At 36.0% G+C, this 15,778-nt stretch overlaps 1 protein-coding gene across 1 annotated transcript; it reads right to left on the bottom strand.

Annotated features, from left to right (window-relative positions):
* Nucleotides 1-258: 258 nt before the first annotated feature.
* On the bottom strand, nucleotides 259-15,740 carry sycp2 (synaptonemal complex protein 2). Its single transcript, XM_077727522.1, has 42 exons — nucleotides 15,390-15,740; nucleotides 14,908-14,959; nucleotides 14,480-14,614; nucleotides 14,273-14,404; nucleotides 12,637-12,741; nucleotides 12,527-12,551; nucleotides 12,368-12,450; nucleotides 12,209-12,300; nucleotides 12,106-12,140; nucleotides 11,872-12,014; nucleotides 11,016-11,068; nucleotides 10,828-10,873; nucleotides 10,589-10,693; nucleotides 10,303-10,363; nucleotides 9,655-9,803; nucleotides 9,407-9,475; nucleotides 9,161-9,218; nucleotides 8,794-8,924; nucleotides 8,064-8,127; nucleotides 7,939-7,978; nucleotides 7,790-7,854; nucleotides 7,458-7,666; nucleotides 6,596-6,681; nucleotides 6,466-6,490; nucleotides 6,314-6,378; nucleotides 6,095-6,140; nucleotides 5,971-6,014; nucleotides 5,824-5,884; nucleotides 5,568-5,727; nucleotides 5,373-5,437; nucleotides 5,110-5,256; nucleotides 4,438-4,534; nucleotides 4,071-4,147; nucleotides 3,683-3,889; nucleotides 3,554-3,593; nucleotides 3,254-3,423; nucleotides 2,625-2,719; nucleotides 2,289-2,382; nucleotides 2,090-2,148; nucleotides 1,278-1,353; nucleotides 1,030-1,113; nucleotides 259-326 (listed from the first exon to the last, which is right to left on the bottom strand). The coding sequence occupies exons 2-42, from the start codon at nucleotides 14,917-14,919 to the stop codon at nucleotides 303-305; spliced, it is 3,534 nt and encodes a 1,177-aa protein (XP_077583648.1). The 5' UTR covers nucleotides 14,920-14,959; nucleotides 15,390-15,740; the 3' UTR covers nucleotides 259-302.
* Nucleotides 15,741-15,778: the final 38 nt, after the last annotated feature.

The raw sequence follows: 15,778 nt of genomic DNA, 5'->3' as shown, positions 1-15,778 counted from the left end.
CTTTGTCAAACTTGTTTTTTTTAGAGGAACTGAAAGTATGAATTTGAATGGATTTTGTTGGAAAAACTTAGATTTTCCTTCAGAATTGATGTAAAATGATACGATACAAAATTGATTGAAAGTTATTTGTTAATTTACACAAACAAATTAGAGTTTATAACAAATTCATTTAATGACAAATTGGAAACTTACATGAAAGAGCAACATTTAACTATACAGAACAAAGTTATTATGACAAATAATTAACTGTTCTTTTAAAATAACTTCTTTCTATTGATGACCATGAACACAAAACAGATGTCCTAAATCTTCCATTGCCCCCTTTGCTGCAAAATGAAAACAGGCAGAACAATGTGATGATGGTAGCAAACGACCACTAGATTGGCATGCCCTGCCCCTTTGCCATGTAGAAGATACATGCAAAGTCCATCTGGCATTCTGTGGTTTTAATTGGACTTCTTCTCTGTTCAAATATGGACTGATTTTAAACTGCTGGGACATTTGGAAGGTTTGAACTAAAAATTGACGACAAGCGACAATGTGAGTTTCAATGCCTTTACGTCAAAACTCTGCTCCAGTGGTAGATTCATTCAAAACGAGTCTGTGCTTCTCGCCCCACCACGAGACTAAATTTTGAAAGCCAACATAAATCAATAAAGACCAGAGAGACTTGCCATGACCTTATACCTGGAAGAAGTCAGGACAGAGATCTACACAAGGAGTGCCCAACCTGTCAATCATGGTAATTGTTTAAGATGACCACCAATATAGACTTTAAAAAAAATAAAATGAAGTGGCAGGTGGGCCAAAGGTACTAAAAAAGTAAATAATTGATCAAAAAAGTTGAGCACTCCTTCTCGGGATAATCTCAAATATACATCCTATAATGTGTAATTTGACAAAGGAAGAATTTGACATTTTTTCTACCAAATAAGGAAGATCCAATCAAACTTTTGTACAAAAGCTGTGCTGTAAACTAACTAAATTGAATGAGACATAATATAAGAGAAAACTAAACTGGTGTCAAACCTGATCATCAGTTGCATTTCCACTTGCCATTGTTTTGAGGAGGCGCTCCTGGATTGACTCCATGTCTTTTTTAAGATGCGCCATCTGTTAACAGTGAACGTCAGTCATATAGTGTCGCACACACAACATGATACACATTGGGCAATTTTACATATGAGGTAATGATACAACAGAAATGTTACAAAGATATCAGCCCATATATAATGAGACAGTTTCTATATAGTATTGTATTAAAACTTGGTTCAGACCTGAAATGTGAATAATTTCTCGTCGTGCTTATGGCTGAAGTGTAGATCTCGCAGGGTTCTCTTCAGGACATCCATGCTAGATGAATAATCACATTAGTAAAAAAGGTATGAATTCATGGGTTCCCTTTTCCTTCCCAAAGCCGTTAAAACAACTGGATTACAATAGATTAAACCAGGGGTGTCAAACTCCCTTTGGTCTGCGGGCCGAATACAGCTTAATTTGAGATCAAGCGGGCTGGACCAGTAAACTCATTGCAAAATTACATAGAACTAACAATAAGCCCACTTTTTTCCTTTGTATTAGTCACTAATACTAATAATTAGTGCAAAGAATGAGTAAATTATCAAAATGTTTATTAAAAGAATTTTCCTTTTTTCATTGTGAACAATATATTATGAACAAGAGAATAACATAAGAACATAAATAAATGTCAATTCATGTTGTCTGCATACTAAAACACGGCACCCGTAGCGGATAATACAAGAACTACAAATTTTAAAGAAAATTCTTTTTTTTTTATACAATGCAGCTTTCTTCCCCGGGCCGTACGAAACCACCAGACAGGCCGGATCCGGCCCGCGGGACATATGTTTGACACCCCTGTATGAACATACGGCGTCACTCCCAGCTAAATGTCCCTAAAATATTAAAGCATACACGTTCTCTTAAGATTAAGATAACACCAGAGGCTAACTAGCAAGCTATCTTGCCTAACTTGCAAGTAGAGGCAAGAACATTTATAAAACTAACATCGAACTTTTACTTACTATCATATCTGACTAGGATGCCATCTAAAATCAGCATTTTTTACCTTTTGATCGCCTGCTTGTGATATGACTGGAAAAGTGTGTTGTGCTTTTCTAAGCATATCTATAAAAGAGATAATGCAATTGATCACAACAATGTTGAAAATTCCAACAAACCATTAACATTTATTTTTCTTTGTGAGTTATTTTTGGTGGTGTTGAGATGAGGGGGGAATTCATGACTTGATCTAAGAGCGAGAATACCTTTAATTCTTTTTCGTTGCTATTCAGCATAGTCCTCGCCTGCTTCATTTTGTGAATCTCTTTCAGAAAAACCTTTTGAACATCTCCAAATTTCCTGTAGAGGAATTTGGAGGAAACCAGTTTAATCTTCAAGGCTCTATCCATCGACCATGGTTTATAGCTGTTAATTTTATTATGTGGAATAATAATAATAACCAAAGTTTATGTAACAAGACAATGAGAAACAAAAAAGGACCATTTTGGACTCCCGTACAGAAGAGACCACTAATGTTTTAGTTCTTGCCTTTCGATATCATTTTTACTGGCAACATTTATTCAGAGAACATACTGACTGACCTGTGTTTGCCAAGTTGCGTCTGGAGAGAAAAGATATGTTCCTGCATGGTCTTCATGTTTTCTTTGTAAAAACTGCTCATTGTCTTGACATCATTCTGTCGTGAAAAACATTTAAAGATAATTTTTTTACAACCATATCAAGTAGCATTGCACTGGAATGACAATTTTTGGCCAAATCCAAAAATTAAGAAATCAATGTCGCCATAGTGGAGTGTTAGAAGCAAAAGTAATGTCACACCATCACCAATTTCATATCTGCTCGTTTGGTGAGTCGTTGGAGTTACAAAAGCAATTGCAAAGGTTTTGTTCTCTAAATTCTCTGAGTAAACCTACCGTATTTTGCCATTTAACATACCCGGGTATATTAAATGATTTTTGCTTTTTTGAGCCTCACGTTTGTGCGCCATTTAATATACCCCTGCCATTTAATATACCCCTGCCATTTAATATACCCCTGCCATTTAGTAAACCTCGGTATATTAAATGGGTAGGTTTATATTAAACAGCAAAATACGGTAGTAAGCATGCAATTCAAGGCACATTTTTGTTATGTAAAATATGTAAGAATAGAGTTGGGTATTATACATGAATGTGCAGAAAATGAAGATGCTTTCAGTGTGTAACTTTGCCTTTAGTTTGTTGCTCAGTTGCACAGAGAATTTACTGAGGTTAACACCAACATCAGGTAACCCAAAATTTCCCACGTGGTTCCCGCCATATCCACCATCCATGTTGCAGTGATTTGCCATCATTTGAGAGCAGGTGGCTAGGCCATTGCCTTCGGTGGTCTCCTCTGATACTAAAGATGACAGAGAAATCAATACGCCAATGTGGGATTTCTTTTAAATTCTTTAAACAGTTCTCAACTTGCTTGCTTTTACTAAAGCACACACATCAGTAGTTGAATTGAATGTTAAATCTATGTTTACCTGGCATCGGATTAGATCCTGAATTTGAATATGTTGTTTTCTGTCAGCAAACAATTAATATTTGAGAAAGAAAATTATTTCAAAGTTACAAAAAAACAATTCATTCACCTGTGATAAAGTACAACTTACCTCAATTGTTGAGGCAATCGCGCTTTGCTCAACTTGAATGGACAGACAAACAGAAACCTGAGATAAATCAGAATCTGTAGTAAAATTACAATTTAGGTCCTGATTCATTGTGACAGAAAACTCTGAATGGGGAGAAGTGGCAATGGACTTTGTGGATGCCAACGGAGAAGAGCACACTGAAATTGAAGACTGCTGGATCAAATGTGACTATAAGACAAAAGAACAGAGTGATTAAATTATATATACATATATTCTCTGTATATGTGTGTGTGTGTGTGTGTGTGTGTGTGTGTGTGTGTGTGTGTGTGTGTGTGTGTGTGTGTGTGTGTGTGTGTGTGTGTGTGTGTGTGTGTGTGTGTGTGTGTGTGTGTGTGAAATAATTTGTCACCTTTAGTGTGGAAGACACTGGCAGATTGAAGGCAGGAGAGATGGCCATCTCCATTAAGTGAGTGGATATTTCACGGCCTGGAAGGGTCCAAAACAAGCACAGGTGTTCAAATATCTTGTCCTATTTAAACTTTCAAGTACAATGTAACCTCACGATATGAGCATTTGACCCAATGAGTTTTTAATTGTTGTAGAAAATATCTCATTAGGTTATTTGAAGGGAAATATGGAAAACAGACTGGATAGTTGTCCTTAAGGACCAGAGTTAGTGACACCTGTACTATGACAAATTCATTTATATTCACACCAGATTGCAAGTTTATCATCTTCAATAGCATTGAAAGAGTTAACTAGTGGTAGTTACTTACTTTGGCTCTTCTCTATACATGAATGGTTGGAGATGTCATTTTGTGCTGGAGTCTTTTTAGTCATGGCCTTCTTTGGTTGGGTATCTTGACTTTTCCGCTAATTAATAGAAATGGAATGGATGGTAAGTCTATAGGGTGTGATCCTTACACAGGAAAGGATGTGACAGACATTTAAATTACAGTGTTCCTGTTTATCAGGTTAAATTTAAGACTTTTAATTTTTAATGAATGCCAATTCAGGGGATAAATTTACCAGTTAACCTTGCAAAAAAAAAATTAGTAACTCTAGAGAATAAGAACGTCTTATCATATACATTATAAAACAACGAGGCACAATTGGAAATTAAAAGTACCATATTTTCACAACTATAAGGCGCACTTAATACTCTTAAATTTTCTCCAAAATAGCCTTATAATCCAGTGCTTTATATATGGAAAAAAAGATGTGTCCTTCATTGAGGGTGCGCCTTATAATGCAGTGCGCCTTATAGTCATAAAAAAACGTAAACAAAATCCAGTGCTTTTTAATGGCATTTTGCCAAGATGAGGAAGTTTAACTTTCAAAGACTGAAGGTTCCTTTGAATAAATATTCAGCAAATATTGAAAGTATTGTGATGTTAATCATTTAAGTAAGTGGTAAGTGGCTGGCATGATTTCTCACAGTTCCTTACCTTGGTTTGTTGAGGTGCTTCGAATGTTGAATAGATGTCATCGCTGTCTGGCTCGGTATAGTTCTTACCCAAAGTGGCAGTCCGACGGGGTCTTTTCTTTTCACAGAGTTCGACAGCTTTTGAAATTGGCTTGTTAGGCGAGCACTCCTATAGTACAAGTATAAAGTATCGCTTATTTAAAGTAATAATGACACCTTGTGGCTGACTGTAGTTATGTTACACGAGTTAAAATGGAAAATACTGTATGTGTACATCATACTTACCTTGTTATGTCCTGAATTTCTATTTCTAGATGTCAGGACACCTCGGGGTAAAGGCGTGATTTCTCCTAACAGGAGAAAACAAATTTAAAACTAAGGAAATGTGCTGATTAACCATATAACATTGAGCGTTTTAATTAAATTTAAACTTTGTGTCAGCAGTTCTGTATTTGATTTGTGTGTGTGTGTATATTGTACTTGATTTTTGAGGCTGAAATGCTTTATCCATAGTTGATTTCTTTTGGGATTGTGTATTTTTGCATTTTGCTTTCTTGTTTGAGAGCTTCAGCCGGCTGGCATTTGGAAAACTTGTATCTTCTTTGGTAGTGAACAAATGTGTCTTTCCATTCTGCTTTTCCTGAAATTTTCAGTTCACAAACAGAGAAATAATTTGTTATTTAAAAGAGTAAATTTTTTAATAAATGAATAAAAAAATCTGAAAAAGGACACATACAGTTTTTGCCAGTTCTCCTGTACAGGTTGTTATAGAGTATTCTGGAGATTTACTGACACCTCTGTTAATAAAAAAATAAAAAAGTATAATTAAATGAAATAAATTTGAATACAAGTAATCTCAATTGTATTCAATAGTTAGACATACTTGCATGATGTGGCTGATTTGCCAATACATGTGTTGAATGTTACCTAAAAGCAAACACTGCAGTGTCAATAACTTTGATTGTTACACTTTCTGGTGTCATAAGATAGAAAAATACAGTATTTACCTCAGGGCTAAATTGTTCCTCAGTGGTGAATTCATAAACATTTTTTCTGTAAAAGAGTTGAAATAAATTACAATTTGAATGCAAAATGTCAATTATTTTACATTATACTTCTATATCTCTAAATTGATATTATTTCTTAAATTTTGTAAAATTTGCAGTGTACAGTTTATTTAGTCTATAGTACAGTGCAGAAATGACAGTATAAATTACACATATTACCTTTGGTTTTCAGAATTCGATGTGATCTTACTGTGGGGTTTGAAAACATCTGCCTGTGCATTTTTCTATGGAATGTTAAAGTGCAAGAAAGTTTTTAAAAAATCATGAGTAAATCAAATCTCTTCTCGCAATAAAACAGTACAAACACTTACTTCATTCTTGGGAAGCAACTTAATACTAAAGCAGAAAAACAAAGAAAATTATGAGTGCATGTGTTTTATGACTCTTTTCGTTGTAGAACAACACATAATGTGATCACTCTTATTGCAGTAGAATGTGCACCTGTTAACACTAGGAATCCTTTTCTGTGATCTACTTCCAGCTTTTTCTTCGGATTGCCTTTTTGTGGAATAGCTTGAGATAGCTCTCTAAACAAAAAAATAACAAATGTATTAGATTACTATGTTTGATTTTCTCGCCAAACGAATCTGATGTATATAAACCCTGCCAAGTTTCGATTAGTCACTGTCAGGTAAACGAAGCGGAAGATATGTCTACTAATGTAGAATTTCGTAGACCTCTGATATTGGAGAAAATATGTTTCAACGAAAAAAATTTACAGTGCTTATGAGCGCAGCCATATTGTGAAGACAGTAATTTAGGGTCGGGACACTCGGAGTGTGTATTTGAACGACAGTTACATCACAATCCATTCAAACTTAGTGAAAACTCCTCGCACGCACTCATAATGGATCCTCCCTGTTGGCTATTTTGAGACAATATTAGGGGATGGAATATTTGCATGCCTCACCAACGACCGTACCCCAAAAGAGCTTTTTGTGCTGCTGCCATAGTGGGAAGAAATGATCTTAAATGGTGGCATCTTCTGGTGACATGACTTGTAAATAAAAGTGTTCAAATTTCACCTGTTACTGAAGGGTTTTTACTTTATAATTGAACGTTCAACTCCACATATTAAACAAACACTCAAATTTGCTCATAATATGACTGATGGTGCTTATTATTAGTTAGCCTAAAGCTATAAAAAAATGTTTTCATATTTTCCCTCAAAAATTTATGTTATTTTATAATGATTATTATTATACAATAAGATATTGTATAGTGTACTTTGAAAGGTTTTAAAATAGGGAAAAATATGTTTACATCTTGTGTCATATTATGTAGTATAGAAAAAGCAGAATACCCCAGCATTTGAATTCTTCTTCTGGTTGGTTGATGTAGATTTCCCATTTGAAGCTCCCATCAATGAACGCCTATCTTTGTTCATGGTATTGTCAAGTTGTTTCCTCCGGTATGTTATATTTTTGAGAGTACACAGTTCCAAATCATGTGAGCTCCTGGAGATTTTTTCTTTGGGGTGCTGTGGCTTCTTTGCAACATTTGCAAATTTCTCTAGAAAATCAGAGGATTGTTTAGTAACAAAAACTAAACTTTAAATAAAAGATTTTGTAGTTTTATTACTAAAAAAAATTTGCTTTTCGGAATGACACCAAATATTATTTGCACATTACTTACCATGCTGTGACAATTTTTGCACAGGCCACGGTACATCCATTGATGACATTTTATTTCTCCAAGCCCTGAACATAGTTGTACATGCTTATCACATATACCCTATAAACTCCTAAAAATAATACAATATGAAGTTTCTTTTTCATGCTTACACAATTTTCTCAGTTAGTGTGTCAGGCAGAATAGTATCCTCTGGTGGAAAATACGTGAGGGAAGGATGTTTCTTAATACACACACGTTACTTATTATGGGATTAAAATGCCTGAAAATCACTTACCTAGGGATTGCTCTGTATCCTGTCCCGTTAGTCTCTTTTCTGATTCACTTATCAGTGGCAAGTTCTGTCAGACAAGCAAACAAAGAGAAGCTGTCACCAAATCTATCACATAGTATGTGCTTACGGCTGCAAGCGGAACAAGATAAACATTTACCGAACAGGCAAAAAGTAAACAAACTTCATTTTTTTTTTCATCTCATCTTCTGAACCGATTTATCCTCACTAGTGTCGCCGGGGTGCTGGAGCCTATCCCAGCCGGGGCAGAGGCGGGGGACACCCTGAATTGGTGGCCAGTCGATCGCAGGGCACAATGAGACGGACAACCATGCACACTCACACCCATACCAAGGGGCAATTTAGTGTCCAATCAGCCTACCATGCATGTTTTTGGAATGTGGGAGGAAACTGGAGTACCCGGAGCAAACCAAAGCAGGTCCAGGGAGAACATGCAAAGGTCACACAAATGGACATTACCTGGATTTGAACCCAGGACCCCAGAGCGGTGAGCCCAATGGGCTAACCACTCGCTCCACCGGGCCGCCCCAATAGTTTTTTATGTTCGAAAATAATGGTCTAATGATGTATAATCGAAAAGGAGAAAATATCCGTAATGGGAGAAACAGCAAATGTGGTCTAGATTAAGACATCATAGCAATATTGTCACAAGTTTTAATACCATGACCATTTAGGAATTAACTACGTCAATAAAATGTTCAGAGTAACACCATACCTGCTTTGTCATTCCATATTTGAGAGTTTTATTATCAGAGGTCTTTTGTCCTACTATGGCAACACATTCTCTTTTATCCGAAGCCATATAACTCTTCAGAAATGGTTTCCTTTTGCTCTCATTTGGATTGTCTGACACAAAGAAAAAAATCATTCATATTATTATGATTATTAAAAGGAAGGATACACCTTAAATTAATAGTCAGATGTAGCCAAATACCAATTCAAACAAGTTCCAATACTTTCAAAAAAGTGATTACCAAACCACAATTAAGTATTTACATCTTCTAAAACTCAGATTATATTTTCAATTTCCCACTTTAATGATAGAGTCGTCAAACAAATATCAAAGATCATTAAAATGTGACCTTTTGAACTGCTGTTTCCTAAGGTAGTCAATTTAGGATGCATCATGTTGGCTGCAACCTGCATACAAAATTTAAAAAAAATGAGGAATGATTTACACAAAAGTGCAATATTGGCTTGAATAAAAACAAGCAATAAATAATAAACCAACAAAAAACTGCTGCCTGTTTAATTTAACAGGGAGTAAAATGACATGCACTCTTTACTATTTGTGTTACAAATATTATTGAGTTAAGTATGCAGTTTACCTGGGAGTTCTCTTTCTCAACATTGACATTGAGTGCCATATTTGCAACAGATGTCTTTATCAATATGCTCTGCAGGGGAAGAAAACTTGTTTATTAATTTCCCCAGATATTTTCCTAAAATATAATTTTCACCAAAAACGGGTGTTTTTGTGTACTACAGGCAATCACCTAATCCGTACTTGCAATCTATACATTATGAATACATTTCTGGTAGTGCAATTAAAATATGCATATTGTCAGTACTTCACCTTGTCCTTTCTCTGTCCATAGATGTTACAAACAGTAGGCAGTATGTCCAAATTGGAGCAGAAGATAATGGTGAGGTTTGATCCTTTCAAACTGCCTGTCATGACCACTTCAGAGAACCGTAACTGTAAAATTTGTTTTGTTCCCTTCTCTGGAGGGAATGGGCACAAGTATGTATACAAGTGAAACATGAATTCATTCTTCTCCTTCCACATCTTCCCCCTTTTTAAATATATTTATCAAAAATAGCTGAGTTTGTGTATGACATGTGTCAAACTCCCACAAAGTATTACAAGAAAACAAAGAACCATGAAGTACATTTTTCTTCTACACAATCAATGATTAGTGAAATATTATGATTGCTATTTTAGCATAGACGTAGACTGCATACAAACTACACCTTTAATGACTTATAGCTGTGTGTGCATTATATTTTTTGAAGAAATATTCATAAACTAAAACAAAAAACTTCACCAAGTTAATATCTCTAATTCACTTTTTTCACTTTGTGCGAAAGACATGCACTAAATTCAATGTTTTTTTTTAATGATGATTGCTTACATTTATTTTTTTTATGATCAAAGTAATAGTGTTCACTATCAAATGCCTTATCTTATATATTTTAAGTCCATTAAATGCATATAATGTACCTGTAAGGCTGTAACTGTGGAGCTCATTCACAGAGATACAGATTGAATCCCAGAGACCTGTCTACATGGAGATGTCAATTAATCATTCATATGTAAATATTGTCACCCTCTTAAAATAATTGCCCAAGTCATTTCTTTACAAAACTTATTACTACTTTTCATAAATATCAAAATTCTTCACATTTTTCATTTAGTGTATTTTTGCAAAAGACAAAAAAACTGCTTAGGCAAATATTTTATGTAATAATAAAATGTAAAATTTGGATACTTTTCAATCTAGACATACCGGAGTCTTTTCATCAGCAAATGAGAAATAAAAAGAAAGGCTCTGGCTGCCGAGGTTGAAGTCAATCCAGAATTTGTCCAGCTTGTCATTGGATGGCATCAGGAGCTAAAGCATAAGCAAAAATGTTTATGAAAATCTCTTTGACCAACATGCATTAAACACCACTTCCCATATATGTAACAATCCTATCAATATACAGGACATATGGTTGTTCTCAACCAAGATTAATAGATACTGACCTTATAATCATCCAGATAAACCTCAAAACATGGGTAGGACTTCACTCTGTGGTAGAGGACAAAATACAGGAGGATGAGCGGTTCTGCTTATTCTCAGTTCATTGAAAAAAAATGTATATACATGTTTTATTAAAAATACATTCAATTGTGATAACACTTGCTGGAAAGATGTTATAATTTTTGCCTACCTTCTACTGTCACCTTGTAATCCGTTCACGAAGTTCAGAAATGTACGGCAATCCTAAAATTAGACAGGTTGATAAGAAAATTGCTATAAACTGTAAATTTGCACACCGTATTTTCACGACTATAAGGCGCACCCTCAATGAATGACTTTTTTCCATATATAAGGCGCACTGTATTATAAGGCGCACTGTCTATTTTGGAGAAAATGTAAGACTTTTAAGTGCGCCTTATAGTCGTGAAAATACGGTAATTGCTATTGACTTCCAGGTATGAAGCACTCACTACACAGTCACCTCTAGAGCCAGCCATTGTTGATGTTTTGGATTTTTTTTGTATAAAATCTGGCAGTGGGGGAGGAGCTATATGATGGAATATTTTGTAAACTAAGATGGCATTTGCATATTTAACAGTATTGTTTCAGTTCAGGCGTTTGTGTTTTTTTAATATCCGACAGTGGTGGTTTTTCGTTGTTAGTTTTCTGTTTTTTTTTCATATATAAGGCGCACTGGATTATAAGGCGCAGTGTCTATTTGGAGAAAATTTAAGACTTTTAAGTGCGCCTTATAGTCGTGAAAATACGGTAATCAAAATGTGGTGATTCCCAACCACTAGCAAGCTGTAAGATGTGGAAATCATCAAGTGTACTGTTGGAAATCATCCAATTTTATAACCATCATTTTTGTCTTTGTGGCCTGTCCCCCAAAACTTTTGACTGTAAGTCGGTAAATTTAAGGTAAATTTCTTCAGTTCTATGATCATACAGGCACTGGCACTGCTGAAAGATGTTGTATAATGAAAAAAAATATGGCTTCAGCTCAATAGAGGTTGAGAAATAGTGTCATATTAAAACAAATTTACCACTTCAAACTCCAAAGGTTGTATTTGACAAAAGGCATCTGCTGCTTGAGACTGGCTGAACCAATGAGAACATAGCTTCCGCCTTTGATCAGTTGTAGTCAACCGGAATAGTAACTCAATCAGGGTAACCTGCATGTCGTAATCTAATACAAACAGATTGTGTTATGAATTTTTGACTGTTTAGGAATTAAAGAAGAAAATATTAGTAAATAAGGTATTTCAAACAGTAGGTACCACCACACTCCATTATCTGACCAGCCATGTTTGTCCTGCAATATGATACATTTAACAATGAAATAACAGTAAAAAGACTTGTAAATAATTTTAACATATATACATCATATCTGAGGTTTCCGGTGAGGTCAGGATCTTTTCTCCTTCAGGTGAAGCCGGTACTTTTTTCAGAATTATGTTCAATGTGGAGATAGCCTGTGGATATGATAATAATTAAATTCAACAGCAATGTTTAAGGTTATAAAAAAGTGGCAAATCAGACCTCTTTTCTGATGAAGATGCAAATTTTGACATCGTTTACCAAGTGGCCAATGTGAAACAGGAAGAATTGAATTCCAAACATTCCTGTAAATAAATAAGACTTCACACTCATTAAGAGAAATTGAACTGAATATATTTTTATAGACATTTGAACTCATACCGTCCTTAGATGCTTTATGGACCATCTGTCACACAAAACAATCCGATGAATTAAAAACATGTCTTTAAATTTGTGGAAGTATATTATACTGACTACTGTCAGAAGCTCACCATTAATGCATCAAAGAAGTCCTCTGAGAGTCTGGACAAAGACCGATCCCAATGCGGTCCGTGTTGAATCCACAGTTGTTTGCATTTGTCGAACCACTGAACCATGTGCACATGTGCAAAAATCTGATTAAAGGGACTCTTGATTTGGCTCATGTATGTAACCGATCTCTGTGCAAAAATAATACGGCAAAAACGGCCCTCTAAAAATCTCAGTAATAATTTATGGTGGTTTTTGTGGTGGCTTCGATCATATTTAAGTAGAAATAAGGAATAGGGATTAATTTGGGGGGGCTGCCTTTTTTTACACAACAGCATGATGATACTATTACTAAGTTAATTGGCAAATGGCATCTTACAAGATATGGCGGTGTTCGGACAATTGGTCACCAGTCTTTTGGTCGCCGATCTTTTGGTCGCCGGTCTTTTGGTCGCCGGTCTCTTGGTCGCCGGTCTTTTGGTCGCCGGTCTTTTGGTCGCCGGTCTTTTGGTCGCCGGTCTTTTGGTCGCCGGTCTTTTGGTCGCCGGTCTTTTGGTCGCCGGTCTTTTGGTCGCCGGTCTTTTGGTCGCCGGTCTTTTGGTCGCCGGTCTTTTGGTCGCCGGTCTTTTGGTCGCCGGTCTTTTGGTCGCCGGTCTTTTGGTCGCCGGTCTTTTGGTCCTCGGTCTTTTGGTGGCCTGTCTTTTGGTCACCGGTCTTTTGGTCGCCGGTCTTTTGGTCGCCGGTCTTTTGGTCGCCGGTCTTTTGGTCGCCGGTCTTTTGGTCGCCGGTCTTTTGGTCGCCGGTCTTTTGGTCGCCGGTCTTTTGGTCGCCGGTCTTTTGGTCGCCGGTCTTTTGGTCGCCGGTCTTTTGGTCGCCGGTCTTTTGGTCGCCGGTCTTTTGGTCGCCGGTCTTTTGGTCGCCGGTCTTTTGGTCGCCGTCTTTTGGTCGCCGGTCTTTTGGTCGCCGGTCTTTTGGTCGCCGGTCTTTTGGTCGCCGGTCTTTTGGTCCCTTTTGGTTCCCGGTCTTTTGGTCGCCAGTCAAATGGTGACAGAGAGTTTACTGTTGAAGCCAGTTCTCAAAATTATATCCATGAGAGAGAGTTCGATATCTAAGAGAGAGAGAGTTTAATATCTAAGTACATTTGACCGGCGACCAAAAGACCGGCGACCAAAAGACGGGCGACCAAAAGACCGGCGACCAAAAGACCGGCGACCAAAAGACCGGCGACCAAAAGACCGGCGGCCAAAAGACCGGCGACCAAACGTCCAGTCACGCGATATGGCAAGTTTGGTCTTCTATAGTTTCAATTGGATTCCTTCTCTGTTCCAATATTGACCAATTAATCTCAGCATAGATTTTGGGATGCTTCATGAAGGGGAGAATACCTAACTATGCGTTTAATCTCTTTTTAAAAACAAGTGTTGTGTATCAAATAACACCATGACTGTTGATGCTTCATTTCTTAACAATTTAGGCACAATTTGACACAGTTTAAGTATATTTTCTGTCTTAATATGGGAATGTATAAATATTAGTTCATACAGAGGATGTGGTGAGAAAAAAAATAATACCAAGAAAAACACACAGGGCATATTAAACAGTTCTACATAATATATTTAGCCAAAAATGGCTCAGGAACTTGAGAATGAATATACTTATCTTCTGGCTCAATCCTTGGTCTATTATTCCTGCAATTCCTTGAGTGCCCGTAGGAAATTTCAGGTTCTTCCCCAATTTATAGATGACTGTGAGGGCATCACTGGCAGTATTACAATCTTTTTCACTCAAGCTCTGATAAAAAAAATGCAATAACAACAATCAAGAAACAAGACAACAACCCCCATTATAAGGAAGTAAACTACTAACCCGATTGATGAGGCAATCAAGTTTATTGAGAAAATCTGTAGAACATTTGACAGCTTCATTTGTAGTGTTTTGGAGGAATCTTCTCAAAGAAGTGACATTCCGACTGATCAATGCATCAGCAATTGCTTTCTCCAACTGCAAATAGTTATCAAAAGCAATCGTCTTTGGATCAATACTTTAGTTATAAAGCAACATCCATAAAATCCACCCATTCATCAAAATTTCAGCCCATCCTCATAAAACAGGATGATCCAGAAATTATTTTAAATGAACATGAGCTTTTATTTACATTTACATCTATCTTAAAATATTGACAACCTCAATTTTACTCATAACAGCCTTCATATGGGAACATTTCAGAATAATTAGTGACAAAATGCAATATACAGTGTGATGACAATAAATAAAAGTAGTAAAATAAACTATACCTCTGACGCCATTCTTCAGATCTTCATTCAAATAAGTCAGTGGGATGTGGTCCTATGTTAAAGATATGTGAGGAAGGAACATAAAGTAACAGCACAGCACTTTAGTGGCATTTCAAGGTTCAGACGCCTAATATGTTAATTTTGAATTTTTACCCGCACGTATGCGAATCTGAATCGCACTGTCTATGTATGAGGTCTAGATAGTGTAATTGATTTGCCACGAACACAAAAAAACGCTTTTGTTCATTATTATTATTTTCTTAAGGAGCTATGTATTTAAACCTATAAATATTAGACGTTTGAGTTTTAGCACTATGTATTAGCCTTCTCTATAACGTGATATCTGAATTACACCGAGTGTTTGTGCAAGCTAGCTTTAACTATTTCCTCCTATGTTTAGCATAACTTCTAGTCATTAAAAATGTATAATTTTGAAGCACGAAAAAATACGTTTAAGAAATCTTACTTACCAGATTACTTACATTGACGGTGATAGAATCCAGGTCACTGAAGTTTAAACTTTTCGTTTAGGCAGTGCCTCCTTAGTCGGTAACCGGTCAAATAGCCTATATGGTCACATATGGCTATCTAGCCGGTAAGAATTATGTGTGGGGTAAATAGTAAGAAACTACATTTTATTAGGTTTATTTCTTTAATGTCATAATTAATAAGGGCCTTCATACAAAGATAACTAAGCCTACTCAACTTTTATGGCATACATTTATTTTAAAAAAATGTATTTATTAATTTCAATAATTTTTAACAAATACTCACAATATTTGGCAGTTATTATTTATTTTATACGTGGTAAACTTCCCACTAAATTTGATAAAGAACAGATGGACAGTTCAATTTGTTTCCTGTTTTTTTT

The sequence above is a fragment of the Stigmatopora nigra genome, chromosome 1, assembly GCF_051989575.1.
Source record: "Stigmatopora nigra isolate UIUO_SnigA chromosome 1, RoL_Snig_1.1, whole genome shotgun sequence".
NCBI lineage: Eukaryota > Metazoa > Chordata > Actinopteri > Syngnathiformes > Syngnathidae > Stigmatopora > Stigmatopora nigra.
The sequence above is the reverse complement of the archived record's forward strand: the minus strand, read 5'-3'. Positions and strand labels throughout refer to the sequence as shown.

What these genes read in the sequence shown, in the direction of transcription:
- sycp2 (XM_077727522.1), bottom strand. An exon ending in AGTTGCTTCCCAAGAATGAA is followed by an intron (nt 6,379 to 6,465) that starts GTAAGTGTTTGT and finishes AACATTCCATAG; the next exon opens with AAAAATGCACAGGCAGATGT. An exon ending in CACAAGCAGGCGATCAAAAG is followed by an intron (nt 1,354 to 2,089) that starts GTAAAAAATGCT and finishes TTATTCATCTAG; the next exon opens with CATGGATGTCCTGAAGAGAA.